Source organism: Pogoniulus pusillus, chromosome 13 (genome assembly GCF_015220805.1).
Source record: "Pogoniulus pusillus isolate bPogPus1 chromosome 13, bPogPus1.pri, whole genome shotgun sequence".
In the NCBI taxonomy this organism is placed as follows: Eukaryota; Metazoa; Chordata; class Aves; order Piciformes; family Lybiidae; genus Pogoniulus; species Pogoniulus pusillus.
This window is the reverse complement of record NC_087276.1, coordinates 7762045-7777019: the sequence shown is the minus strand read 5'-3', so window position 1 is coordinate 7777019 and position 14975 is coordinate 7762045. Positions and strand designations below refer to the sequence as shown.

General features: G+C 41.4%; 1 protein-coding gene across 23 annotated transcripts in view; it reads left to right on the top strand.

Moving 5' to 3' along the window:
- Positions 1–14975, top strand: part of DLG1 (discs large MAGUK scaffold protein 1) — a 196023-nt gene that overhangs the window by 13547 nt on the left and 167501 nt on the right. For all 23 annotated transcript variants that reach the window (XM_064152849.1, XM_064152850.1, XM_064152853.1 and 20 more), the window contains exon 3: positions 4413–4579. In XM_064152849.1, coding sequence (XP_064008919.1) covers positions 4413–4579 — 167 coding nt within the window. The remainder of the gene's footprint in view (positions 1–4412; positions 4580–14975) is intronic.

Sequence of the window (14975 nt, the reverse complement as noted above, 5' to 3'; positions counted from 1 at the left end):
ACACCCCCAGCTCCCTCAGCCTTTCCTCGTAGAGTTTGTGTTCCAGGCCCCTCACCAGCTTCATCGCCCTTCTCTGGACATGCTCCAGCACCTCAACATCCCTCTTGAATTGAGGGGCCCAGAATAATTTATTCAGCTTGATTTTACCAGCCTACAACAGCAAGATTGTGTGGCTTTCTGTGGGCAAGGAGCATGCAGAGCGCTTAGCTTGAGAGTGGGATTTGTGCGATGTGCACTGCTCTTCAGTTCTGCTGATTGCAGTGTGCTCTCTGTTGAACATATAGCAAAAACTATCAGACACTCCATATGTCAGTACAAGTGGCATGCAGGGGCCTTATGTCTGATTCTGAGACAGCAGGGAAGAAATCTATCTGAAGGAATGGTGTCGTGTTGCTGGTTGGAATCCTTGTCCTCAGAGGCAGATCCTTTGCACAGAGTTGATGTAGGCTCTTGAAGTGCTGTCAAATACACTTAATTTAGGAGATGTAAGAATTTGTTTGCTTCTGCAGTTCTGCTGTTCTTTTAATCCTTGTTGTGGTTTTCAGTGAACCTGAAATTCCCTTGTGAAGTTGATGTTGTTTTCCATTTGTATTTGGCAGATAGCTCTCGCTTGTTTGAAGAGGGAACAGTTCTAGCATCTAGAGTATCACATTACTGGTGAATGAACCTGTTCAAAGAGCAAAACTAAGATGGCTGGAGAATACAAGAAGGGGGGGAAATAAGACACCAGCAAGCTGCTTGTAGTTGGTCACCATCTCCTGTACTGAAGACTGAGAAAATACTGTTTGTCAGCACTGGTTAGCTTGTCAATTACTAATACATCAATAAAAATAGTTTTCATATCTTAGAGTCCTGCTTTTCAGAATTGAAGGTCTGCTTCTTGCAGATAAATAAATAAATATCTTGTAGATATTTATTCTTGTTGCCATCAAACATATTGCTGATATGGCTATTTAATGTGATTTTTACTTAGAAGCTGATATAATTCCAGGATGATTTTCTGTGTTGCCTACAATTCATCATTTCTTGTCACTTTGGCTTTCCTGAAACTTCATACTCCTATTTGATAAGTGTCAGTCAACTGTTCTTTTAATATTCCCTCTCTACTTAGAACTGTTCCCCATCTGTGTTTTCTTTTAGAATCATAGAATCAACCAGGTTGGAAAAAACCTCCAAGATCATCCAGTCCAACCTATCACCCAGCCCTAACCAATCAACTAGAGCATGGCACTAAGTGCCTCATCCAGTCCTTTCTTGAAGACCCCCAAGGACGGCTCCACCACCTCCCTGGGCAGCCCATTCCAATGCCAATCACTCTCTCTGTGAAGAACTTCTTCCTAATATCCAGCCTATACCTACCCTGGCACAACTTGAGACTGTGTCCCCTTGTTCTATTGCTGTTTGCCTGGGAGAAGAAGCCACCCCCCATCTGGCTACAATGCCCCTTCAGGTAGTTGTAGACAGTAATAAGATCACCCCTGAGCCTCCTCTTCTCCAGGCTAAACAGGCCCAGCTCCCTCAACCTTTCCTCATAGGATTTGTGTTCCAGGCCCCTCACCAGCTTTGTTGCCCTTCTCTGGACATGTTCCAGCACCTCAACATCTTTCTTGAATTGAGGGGCTCAGAACTGGACACAGTACTCAAGGTGTGGTCTGACCAGTGCTGAGTACAGGGGAAGAATAACCTCCCTTGTCCTACTGGCCACACTGTTCCTGATGCAGGCCAGGATGCCATAGTGGTATGTGATATCAGATTTGAATTATTTTTCTGTAACTTAGTTTGAGATCTGTCTCAGAATTAATATGGGAGGAAGGGACTGGGATATGGAAGAAGCATGCTGAGTTTGAAGAAGGAGTCTACCTACAAAATAAATAGTGTTTTGCTACCTGTGGTTTGTAAGAATTTGGGAAATGTTAACGCTTTCCTTATGCTGATCAATGTAATTAATATGACTTCATTAGATATTTCAGTGTGTTTATCAGATAAAATATTTTTCTGAGCTGATACATAGCAGCAGTCCAGAAGAAAAAGGTTTTTTTAGGTCAAATTTAGTATAGTCTGAGCTTCTGGCTTTAAAAAAGTACCTATATCCAGTACTTATTCTTGTAGGCATAATGCATTCAAGGTGCATAGACTACTTCTCTGTACTCATAAGCACTTAATGTTTACATTCTGAATAGTAAAAATGTAAAGAAATGTATTTTTGTTTTGTGGTGGTGTTTTATTTCTTTCCATTTTGTGTGTAAGCTGTACAACCTGCGCTAGATTCTGTGGTCCTGCTCTCGCAGGGGAGTTGGACTTGATTATCTGTGGAGGTCCCTTCTGACCCCTAACATCCTGTGATCCTGTATGTGTGTGGCAAGTAGATATTATGGTGTATATGGACCCCACATTCCTAGAAACCTCTTTTTGGTAAACTTGGGGCATGTTCAAGATAAATGAAGATGAATCTTTGCATTAAGTGGTGTATCTATTTCTGCCATCTTTCACTACCAAGTCTGTTGTGTCCTTCATAGAGAAGTGGAGAAGATGTATGGGAGAAATAACATGTTTTTGAACCAGACTGTTCTGTGGTGTGAAGAAATGGCTATCTCTGCTAGCAGAGACTTAAAAGAATAGGAGCAGAATTGAGAATGGGTGCCCTAGATTTCTGTTGCAAAACAGTTGCACAGATAACCCCTTCCCATAAATAATGTAGTGATCTTCCTGGCTTGCTTGTTGCGGATTGCAGCTATAGAATCAACTTAACCCACTGCCTATTTTAATACACAAAGGACTGTCTGGGGTTGGGGTGGAATCTTTACTTGGTGCTCTTGATCGATGTATTAATGTTAATGCACCTGCAAGACAAATTTGCTCATGTGGGAGATAGATTTGAAGGCAATTTATGTGTCTTGGACTGCTTTGCTCCAGTGTATCTAGGTCACTTAACATCTTCTGCAGCCCTCACTGCTGTTTCTTCCAATCAGCAGTGCTAAGAGCAAGTATAACTTAAAAAATTTATGTCAGCAGTTGATAGGAATTTGAGTCTTGCTCAGAGAAAAGATCCAAGTGAGCATGGCAGTTTTCTGAACTGGTAGAGAGCGTGCATGCAATGTCTATATAAAAATATCTTAAGACTGCAATGTCAGAGGAAATTTAGGCTCGAGGTGAGGAGAAAGTTCTTCACTGAGAGAGTCATTGGATACTGGAATGGGCTGCCCGGGGAGGTGGTGAAGTCGCTGTCCCTGGAGCTGTTCAAGGCAGGACTGGACGTGGCACTTGGTGCCATGGTCTGGCCTTGAGCCCTGTGGTAAAGGGTTGGACTTGATGATCTATGAGGTCTCTTCCAACCTTGGTGATACTGTGATACCAGCAACAGTAAGACTTGTCATATTTGCATGGTCTTTCTTCTGTGGTGCAACTCTATAGAGGAATTAATTATTGTGGCTCTGCTGCTGACGCTGGGCAGTTGCTGAAAAAAAACTACAAGACTGCAGATTAGTCCTTAATTGTGGCTGGCTCATATTTACTTTTTGGGCTAACCCTGTCTGTATGTTTGTCTTTCTTGATGTTGATATAATTAAAAACATGAATTTGTAACTCCTGCTTAGTAAATTTTTACTTTGAAGAGTTTTGTTTGTACTTTGTTTGTCTGCTCCTTCATTAGCCTCTACCTTTTCAGATTATTGTGTTATTTAATGTGTTTATGGATGTGATTACACTTGTAGTAGCAAGTTTCATATGCTTATACTTAATAGAACCACCCATGAAGTAGGTCTTTAGATTGTGGTTTTATTGGTGCTTTATTTACTAAATAGGGTGTAAATAAAAATGCAACCAGATTCTTGTTCCCCAGAAGTTTCCACTTGGGTCTTCATGGTTATAGAAAGAGCTGTTTAACTCATACTGTTAAAAGTTTCATCCTATGTGTGTTACTTAAACTGAAAAATCAGACAAAGACTTAATCAGACTCCCTTTTTCTAATTTACTGCACCTTCTCTTGCTCATGTCATCAGTACACTTAAATTTCTGTGGTTATGTAATTTTAAGACATGTACCACAAAAAAGACCTTCAAATGTTCTCCTTGAATAGCAGATTTCAGGTATCTGAAGGCTATGTTAATGCTGAAATGTATTCCTATCACTGCTTGAAGCATAGTCACCCATCCCTTCCCTTATTCTGCTGCTGTTCTCTGCTGCAGATCATTCTACCAGGATCAGTGGCAGAAGCCCCAGACAAGTGAGAGAAGGGGTGTAGAGTGAGTTGTGGATCCTGTGGGGAGGTTTGTGTGGGCTTGGTCATACAGCTTCATCTCTAATATGTAGATAAAATGAGTAGGTATCTGATCTGTTCTGCAGAAGGAAGATGTTGTTAAGGTTAGAATGTAACTCTAAAGGCTAACTTCTCTTTTTGTTTTTCACATCTGTAGATATTCAAGAGTTTTATGAAGTGACCTTATTGGATAATCCGAAATGCATTGATCACTCTCAGCCATCTGAACCAATCCAGCCTGTGAATACCTGGGACTTCTCCAGCCTTCCAAGCACAACAGTGACATCAGAAACACTGCCTAGCAGCCTTAGCCCAAGTGTAGAGGTACGATCTCTGGTTTATTTCTTGTGTTGAGACTCTGAGCTCACGGTTGCTCTGTACACTTCCTTTGTTTATAAAATATTTATTTCCATAGAAAACATGCATCATGAAGATCAATAGTCATAGGGGGTTTAATGACTGAAATGTTTGATAACAGATGTGTGCATTTTGCTTAGTCAAAAATTTATAAACTTGTTTGTCAAATGTACCATTAAGTGACCATTAAATGGGATTTATGTTCTGAGTTTGGAACCTCAATGGTAGGTGAAGTGTGCCCAGACTCCTCCATACTGATGGCTCTCCACTCATTACTTCATTAATAATTTGGGAAATCAGAAGCTGTATCTTTCTGATGGTAAACTTTCCAGTCAGTGCTACTTATACAGCTGTGTTCTGGAAGGACTTTTTGTTTGAGATCTACAGGGATCCAGTTGTCACTAGTGAACGAGGAGAAAGCTGAGCAGGGAAATGCACTTTGTGTTTTCACTGTGTCAAGTGCAGATATTGTTTCTGCCCAAACTGAAGTTGGAATGTTGCTTGAATTTTTTTTTACTTGTCATCAGAGCTATTATTTGTCTCCAAAGCTGTCAGCATTGTTTCAGGTGTGCCCTCAGTACTGACAGCACAGGAAAAGGTGTTTGAGCGTCTCAGTAATAACTGAAAGCAGTGAGCTGTGCTGATGCATTGTCACAAAAGAGTGATAGAGCTCAGGAGGAGCACTGATAGAGACCAGCCAAAGGACTACTTCTGCAGCCTCTAGGGAAGCTCCAGAACTTGAACTACCCAGCAAGGTGAAGTGGTTAGGATGCTTTACTGAATGAACTGTATCAGAGGCTCGTTGTAAGAGGGTCCAGTTAACTGCAGAGCACAGTCAAGTATGTAGTGTGCTAGTGACTTTGTGCAACTGAAAAAAAGGGGCTTCTGCTTTTTGTGGCTTTTTTGAGAGCAGTCATGTTGAAGCTAGTATGAAATGTGTCAGAAATGCTGTAAGGGAGATGACAGAGGAAATCAAAGAGATCTGTTATATTCATTCAGAAAGCAGAACATAGCTAGTAGATGAAAAATCAGCCTAGCCAAGGACAAGAGTTTTATGTTTCCAAGGACAGTCATTAAAATCTCTTTACATGAAAAACCTGAGCTATCTACTGTATTTTTCAGCTGTGTCAGTAGTAGAATACTGAGTGATTAAAAGTCCAGTTGAACTTAGAGTGAAGGCAGGAATTAATTATTTTCCTTCTGATACTTATGATTCTCAATTATACACTGGAAAACTAAAGATGTCCCTTGGGAGTCTTACCTGGAACTGCATAGATAAGGCCATAGCCATCATAGTGACCTTAATGAAAATCTTGTCTAAGACTTGTCATCTTTGCAGAAAATGGAATAATGCTAGAGTATGTGAGAAATAGGATGGCAAACACCATTGTGCTATTTACTTGTATGCCACCATCTCAATCTTAGAGCTGTAGAGCTTGTCTTTCTGAAGATATGGTGAAAATGGAGTCTTCAAGAAGCAGGAGCTAAATGGATTGTAGAGCAAGTGTGGGCAAGGAGGGTGGGCAGAGATAGATGAAGCTTTGTCTACCAAGATGTTTTGAAACAAACTGGTTGTAATGCATGTCGTGTTTGTGTATGGAAAGAACTTAATGAGGCAATTAACGAGTCATTACCGTGCCTGTAGTCAGAGGGGATGGATGTGCATAGGAGTGTGCTAGTTTGAGCCTAGCTAGAGTGTTTTGGTGAGAAGGATTAGATCACAGGCTGTGAAAGAGAAACAGTGCTGAGGTCTGCTTGATTGGTAGGCTTGCTGAGAGGTATAAGAACAAGAATCCGGATCTAGATAAGGCACTGCTTCTGCCTGGGAGCTCTGAGCTGCATTTTTCTCTCTAGCCTCTCTGATTAATCCACTCTGCTTCCTAACTCACTGGTTGAACCTCCATTCTTCCTTTAGACTGGGGTAAGGTTGAGAGGGGTGGGAGAAGGTGGAAGGGTGATTGAGAGCCTCTCCTGGGGACCCAAGTTTCTGGGAGGGCTGTTGTGTTTCTCTATTAGCTTTTACCTTGTATATTACTGTATATACTGTAAATATCTGCTTGTGTATTGTGCTAGCTGTAAGTATAAGCTTCATTCCAATTTCCAGAGTTGTCTGAGTCTAGCCTGGATGATTTCCAGTGTGGGGGGGGGCGGGTAACACCCAAACCACCACAAGGAGCAAGGCAAGAAGGAAGAATCCTGATATAGGCAGTTACTCTACAGTCTTTTTGTAGCTTCTTGGAAAGGGTAAAGGAGCCAAATAGTAGATACAGTTATTGCTAATAGTTTTGTCCAAGTTTCTTTCTAAGCTGGTAGTAGTTATTGTGGTAGGAAGAAACAATAAATGTGATAAACTCTGAGTTCAGTAAAACTTCTGGAGTAATTATCTTTTCAGATAGATTATTGGTTAAAGTTTCTAACAAATGCATCCTGAGTTACTAGTGGAAATAGCCTGAGTAAAAGTAAATTTATTATTAATGTAAATAATGAGCATATTGTATATTAAAATTATATTAAAAATACAAATGTAATCAAACTATGCAAGTTGCTACTTCAGAAGCTAAAACAACAATGAAGCCCTGAGTGGTTGAGGGAATTAATGGGGAAGTTCCAGTTCAGCAATGTCCTGCACTTTGGTTGCACTCAACAGAAGTTGAATAGCTAAGAAGTGGTTTCTCAGGAAAGATTGGATTCATTTTTTAATTTCAAGGTGAGTCAACTATGTCATGTCAATACATAAAAAGAAACACCTTGTTGGCAGAGTGATGTAAAACTGTTTTGTTCTACTTGATCTGCATAAGGCTTTGCTGGAGATACTGTCATTTGGAGGTATCACAGTATCACCAAGGTTGGAAGAGACCTCACAGATCATCAAGTCCAACCCTTTACCACAGAGCTCAAGGCTAGACCATGGCACCAAGTGCCACGTCCAATCCTGCCTTGAACAGCTCCAGGGACGGCGACTCCACCACCTCCCCGGGCAGCCCATTCCAGTGTCCAATGACTCTCTCAGTGAAGAACTTTCTCCTCACCTCCAGCCTAAATCTCCCCTGGCACAGCCTGAGGCTGTGTCCTCTCGTTCTGGTGCTGGCCACCTGAGAGAAGAGAGCAACCTCCTCCTGGCCACAACCTCCCCTCAGGTAGTTGTAGACAGCAATAAGGTCACCCCTGAGCCTCCTCTTCTCCAGGCTAACCAATCCCAGCTCCCTCAGCCTCTCCTCGTAGGGCTGTGCTCAAGGCCTCTCCCCAGCCTCGTCGCCCTTCTCTGGACACGCTCAAGCATCTCAATGTCCCTCCTAAACTGGGGGGCCCAGAACTGAACACAGTACTCAAGGTGTGGTCTAACCAGTGCAGAGTACAGAGGCAGAATGACCTCCCTGCTGCTGCTGACCACACCATTCCTGATGCAGGCCAGGATGCCACTGGCTCTCCTGGCCACCTGGGCACAAGTTGTAGAACAGAAGTGCTTAGAAGAGACTGACAAGATCTAAGGCATGGGAAGAAATGAAGAGTGATAGTAAGTTTTGATGCTGCTGAAGAGAAAGGAGCACTTAATTGGGAAGCAGTTGGTTGGTAGGCAGGTGTGTAAAAGAGAGATAATATATTGTGCCTATACAAGATGTGTTAGGCTTACAGTATAGTTAGAGGCTCCTCAAAGGCATGTTCAGTGTTTTCCCAACTACCAGAAGAGCTGTACTTGGGCAGCCTCCCTTACTGAAGGTCTTTAAAAGCAGCAAAACTGTATTCAATGTTGGACTTATGTTGTTGTTTTGGGATTTTTTTGTTTTTTTCTTCCAGTACGCCTTGGAGCAGTGTAATGGACTTAAGGATTTTGTTGTTGTTTAATGTGGTCCCCATTCTATCAGCTAGGCCTGTGAAGCAACTGTCTGCAGCTATGGGATTTGTGTTGCAGTGTTCCAACTGCAGCACATTTTGTGCTTCCACCATAGGGGAAACCTGCTGAAATCTGACCTGCATAGTAGTGCCTACTGTTAAATTCAGGCTTTGTGATTATTCCCCCTTGAAAAGCTGGACAACTTAGTCTTTAAAAGTTTTTGTGGCCAGGATGTCCACAATAAAAAAGTCTAGCTCATCAGTGAAATGATTCTGTTGTCCTCTGTGACCTTTAGAAAGGTCCCTGTGCCTTTCTAAATTTTATTTTAAGAGGCATGTGAAGGTTTAATTACGATGTTCATCTTCAGGTTTCATTCTTCTGTGTTAGTAGACTGCTACTAATGCAAGGACTTGGCCATCACACTGCACCAGTAACAAGAGGCATGTTATCATGGCAAAATGACTAATGTGTTGAAAGGAAGAGCAGTCTAATTTGGGAAATCTCACTGCAGACTTAAGTTTTATATTCTTAGCTGAACTGTTTGCTAGATAATGCAGCTGCTTCTCCACTCCAGTCAGGTGGTGGTGGGATATTGTGTGATCTAACAAACAGATACAGTGCCTATTACTTGATTTCTCCAAGCTGCCCAGGTGTGAACACTTATGACAAGACCACCTGTCTTCCTTCAGATATTTTTGTCTTGAGTATCATGTGTGATGGTTTGGGAGTTCCCTGCCCTCCCCCCACGCCTTCTAGAAATCACCCAGACTAGACTCAGCCAGCTCTGGAAATATGAATGAAGCTTATATTTACAGCTAGCACAATATACAAACAGACATTTACTGTATATACAGCTATATACAGAAATATACAAGGTAAAAGGTAATACAGAAGCACAACTCCCCTCCCAGAAACCTGAGTCTCCAGGAGGGGCCCTCAAGCACCCCTTCACCTTCCCCCTGCCCCTCTCAATCTTAGCCCAGTCCCAAGGAAGAATTGAGGCTCAGCCAGAGGTTAAGAAAGCACAGTGGGGGTTAGCCCAAATGAAGGGTGAGGTTAGAAAGTAAGATGTTGCTTGGCCAGCAGCCCAAGTGAGAGAGAGAGGAAAATGGTGAGAGTGTTATTTAATGCTTTCACTTCTTGTTTCCATACTCCTTAGCAAGACTGTCAGCGAAGCAGACATCACCATTGTTTTCCTTTCACAGCCTGTGATCTAGTTCTTCTCACCAAAACATTCTAGCTAGCTTCAAAGTAGCACAATGTGAAAGTCAATTGTTTGCCCTTCAGTGTATGAAGGTCAGATTTTAAGTCTACTGCTGGTATGCAAAGCATAGTTGCCTGTTTTGGTTGTAGTTGAACTGAAATTGAGCCCAAACTTTTCGCACAGTCTGTCCCCTGCAGTAAATGTTGCCATGTGCTTCATTAGAATGCTACTGCAACATTTTGATTATAAAGAGGGACAGTTGAAGAGTGATGTTTCAGCACTGGTTTAATTTACTTGTTGTACTGTATCTGTCTTAGTGTAGGTTTCAAATACATAGGAGAATTATTAGAGTAAACATATAATGTACATTTTATCAGCCTTAATTCTTCATTCCTCTGTGATGTATTACCTGTGAGACAATATCTTTCCTTCAGTGTTTTGTAATGTAATAAAAACTAAGGAGAAATTCTTACCTGTTGACAGTTTATATTCCATATACTTGCAGTGTGTAGTACATGAAAATGAAAGAGCTCATCCTGTAAAACTTCATGTATTTTGTATTCAAGACTAGGCTTCGTTTTTAGGTACTTAGGACTTCTTAATATTTGCCTTCTTTTATTTGGCTTTAATCAAACCAAGGGTGTAACAATTCCAGTGCAGTAAGTGTTTAATGATTGCTTTTGCTTGTTTAAATGTACTAGAGATTGGAGGGAACCCAAGTTTGCTATATTTGATTTTGTTCTTAGCTGGCTTTTATTTCTTTATTAACAGAAACTGTCACTTTTTGGACTTGTGTGCTAGTTTGAGCCTAGCTAGAATGTTTTGGTGAGAAGAATTAGATTACAGGCTGAGAAAAGGAAGCAGTGGTTATGATTACTTCACTCATGGGCTTGCTGAGATGTATAAGAACAAGAACATTAACATAGGTAACGGAGTTGCTCTCTGTCTGGGGCTAAACGTCCCTGTAACCTGCTGTCTGTGTGACTAATCCATCTGCTTCCTAAGCCCCCTGGCTGACCCTCCAAGCTATCTTGAGCATAAGACAAAGTCTTGGGTAAGGTAGAGGAATGGGAGGAAGGTGGAAGGGTGGTTGGGAGCCTCTCCAGGGGACTCTGGTTTCAGGGAGGGCTGCAGTGTTTCTGTATTACCTTTTAACAGGTATATTTCTGTATGTAGCTGTGTATGTTGTAAATCTCTGCTTGTATATTGTGCTAAGCTGTAAATATAAAGCTGAGTCTAGTCTGGGTGATTTTCTGAAGTGTGTGTGGGGTGGGTAACACCCAAACCATCACAACTTGTAAAGCAAGTACCCAACTCAATATTAGTTCATTAACCAGTTGCAACTAGGTCAGCATAGGAGATGCACTTCGAGGTTCTTTTAGCTCTATTCAGTTGCCTGTCAGGCCAGCAAGACTGTATGTGATAAGAATGGGACAGTGTTTTTCTTGCTTGCAAAATGTTAGCCTTGAAACCAATACTTTTCAATTCTTTCTTTCACCTTAATGACATATAATTTTCTTATTCATTTCTGTAGTTACTCAGGGCTAAGTAAGTGTTCTTCCAGCCGACACTTTGATGCGAGAGTTGTTGGAGAGTGGGAATATAATGCTCTCCTAAAGTGATTGAGGATTGGATTACAAGAACTTTCTACACAGCTGACTTTGGAAATGACTTTTTAGCAATGTGTGCTTGTGTGTATACATAGAATAGTGGTGTACAAGCTTAGGTTGCCTGAGGACTTCTGATGGGCTCAGGCTATCTAGCTTAGTTCTTTTCCCTTTCTACTTGTGTGTTAAAAGATGAGAACTGGTCACCTCCATAGGTATTGTATTAGAGAAAGTTAGAGCTGCCAGATTGCAGCTTTCCTGTCTGCAGCAATCTGGGTTTTTTTTGCCATGCTTTAGTTTTCCTGGAAGCTTATTTGACAGTTTTGTTGTAAGCTCCAGGACAAACACAAAGAGCCCAACAGATTGCTACGAGGATGCTGAAGGAACCAGAACATCTATGTGATGAGGAAAGGCTGGGAGACCTGCGATTGTTTAGGCTAGAGAGAAGGCTAAGAGGGGATCTGATCAGCATGGGTAAATATCTGAAGGGTGGCTGTCAAGAAGAGGTGGCCCTTGTCAGTTTTGTCCTGTGACAGGACAAGGGACAATGAACACAGACTGGAACCCAGGAACTTCCACCTCAACATGCTCTGAGGGTTTCCTGGAAAAGTTGTGGAGTCTCCTTCTCTGGAGACTTTTAAAACCTACCTTGATGTGTTCCTGTGTAACCTGCCCTAGCTGATTCTATTCTGGCAGGGGGGTTGGACTGGATGATCTCTGGAGGTCCCTTCCAGCTTCTACCATACTGTGACTGTGCCTGAAAAATACAGAATTCCTAAGACACTGGTAGGGAAGAAGGAATGTTAATTCTTTCAGTGCTAGGAACAAGCACAAACCTCGACTATGGATTCAATTTGAAAAGAATGAAAAGTGCATTCCTTCTTCTTAAATATTGAGCTGTCGAGCAGAGCAGCTAACAAAGTTAAAGCAAGGTCTTTTAAACCCTGGGAACTGCGCTAGAGAAGCATGTGTAGAGGAGAGAGCAGGCTTTTGAGCTGTTCGCTGTGCTCTCTGGTGCGATCTGTGGTGCCATCTGTAGGTGGGACAGTTCGTGTTGGAAAAATACGTGGTGAAACGGGAATCCCGGGTAGAAAAATCTCCTTTGACCTAACGGAGTCGTGTTCTGCTAAGGAGATAGTCGAGTCGTGGATTTTTCTTCTAAATCTAGAAGCTGTGCTTTAATACTGCAACTGATTGTTGCAAGTTGGAGAAGTGACGTTTAAGGGTTTGCTGTTTAGCTTCAATTAGAAGTAGCCACAGTAATTTAACTTGAGATGTTGAAAAAAACCCCACTGAACACTGTGTCAAAAGAAATGTTTTGTCTTAAGAGGTGCAACTTGATCTAGAACATCTTACAGTGTGGCTAACGGATCTCTTCATTTTAATCAGTAGTGGTGGCTTAAATACTTTGATCTGTGGTTTCTCCGTTTATCTGCACATGCCCTGGCACATAGAGATGGCCTGGATCTCTGTATTCTAAGGCCTTTTGCCAAATTCTTTTTTATTTAACAAAAATAAGGATAATAGATGAAACTGTAGGTATCAGCTCAATTTGATACCAAGGCAGTGTGAAAGTTAAACTCCATACATGTTGGAATTAAAAGTGATTCAGATGCGCTCGTGAGGTTGATCAGTTTGCAACCCACCGAGCCTTGAAAATCTTTAGGTATGGGAGCTGCAAAACCTTTCTGGCTGATCTGTTCCAATGCTTGTCTATCCTTGTGGTGAAAAGGCTTTTACTTGATTTTTTGATTGAAGTTTTTGTTTCGGTTTATTTGTGGTTTCTTGCATCTTTCCACCATGCCACATCAACTTGACTCTGTCTGATGGGTGGAGTCACTGTAGCTGCTGTAGGGCTGCTTTTAGATACCACTAAAGTTTTCTCTCCAGATCTGAAACAGTCCCCATGCCCTCATCCTCTTTAGGGGGCATGTCTTCCAGATAGGTGTTGCAGAACTTGCTCCAGCTTACTAACCTCCTTGTTGCACTGGAGAGCTCAAAACTGAATGCAGTGTTCCAGATGTGATGTTAGTCTTGCCAAGCAAGTTTTGCTTCTTGCTACAGACTGCTTCTGCTAATGCAGGTCCTGTTAGCCTCCAGTCCTATGAAGGCACACTGCAGGCTCATATTTGGTACCTGTAGAATGACAACCTTCAACCTGAATACTCTGAAAAGGGATAAGCTAACTTACTTTACACCTACAGTGTAAGAAGTGGTTTTGTTTGCAAAGCAAGTGGTAATGTCTTTTTAACCTTAGTAAGGTTTTGATGATTTCGTGTAACATTACTGAGATGAGCTGTGGTAGTCTAATGGAAAGAACTTTGGAGGTGTTTTCTAGTGGAGGGAAGAAAAAAAAAAACCTGTGTTGAATTGATAGCAGTTTGTATTCAAAAAGGAATGGTGAATCAAGCAGTTCATTTGGTCGTAGCTGGAGTCTTGAGAGGTGATACCTGCATGTACAGAGTGCATTATTAAAGCATCAGGATGGTCTAAGTTTGTTTTTCTGTTTCTGAATTTTAACTGCAGTATCCTTACCTGGCCTTTACAAATGCAGTTAGCTGTATCTGTCATAATAGCAAGCTGTTCCTGGTGAAATCCCAAGTGTGTTGCATTGTCTTCAAATAGCTTCTTTGCCTTTACATTCATAATGATTCAGTATTGGCTAACTTGATGATCTGTTATGCTGTTGTATTCCCTGTTACATTGGTCCCTTTTTTAATGTGTATTGACATTTATATCTTGTCCTTCTCTATAGAAATGGACTGCTCATTTTATTGAGCACCTAGTGGTGTGTAGTCACTCAGGAGCCTCTTGCTTTCTCTGTGCTAACTTTACAGTGGAGAAGTATTTGGCTTGCTGTGTATTGTGCCTTCAATTCTTGAAACCCAGACTGTTTGTACAAATACAAGAATGTAAGTTTTGAACCAAGGGTTGGAAAAAAAAAGTCTTCCAGGGGCAGACTTTTGGTCAAACTGAATGCAAAGGCAAACAAAACCCCTGTGCTCAGTTCAGGGTGAATGCACAAGCAATAAAAATATGCTGGTTCTAAAAACTTACCTTTTCCAAATCAAAGTGAATTGAGAACTTGGGGGGGAAATTATGTGAGTATGGGATCTTATGTTTTGTTAAAAGCTTGTAGTAATTGCATCTTGCAGCCAGGTTCAGAGATAGCTAGATAAACTAGGTTACAGCATCTTACAATGTTAATGTTTTCTTTACTGAAGGAGCTGAGAAAATGCTTGCAGTGATGATAGTGCTTGATCTTTCCTGAGTCTTTGAGGTGTCTCCTGAAATATGCTGAGGTTAGGCAATTGACATACCTTTGCAAAGCCAAGCTGAGCCTGCTTCTCTGGTTACACCTGTGACAGCTGTGTGTTACCCAGGTTTTCTCATAGAATCTGAGAGCAAATTAGCATTTAAATAACCATATGCACTTTTAAATTTGTGGATAGATGAAGAAAATGTTTATCTGTAAAATCAGTGTTTTCCAAAGCATTCTTTTCATCTGCGTGACTTAATCCTATGTGTTGGTTTATCTGTGCATGCATTTTCCTGTGGTTATCTGGTGACTTTGCAGATAGGATCTTTCACACTGAAAAAAAGAATAAGCCTGTGAAGGCACAAAAGGTGACTCCCAAACATAACCTGAAAGAATTGGTAGGTAATTCAAGTCAAGAAAAAAAAAAATCTCCTTTGTTTCTCAAATGAGATCCTTTTTTT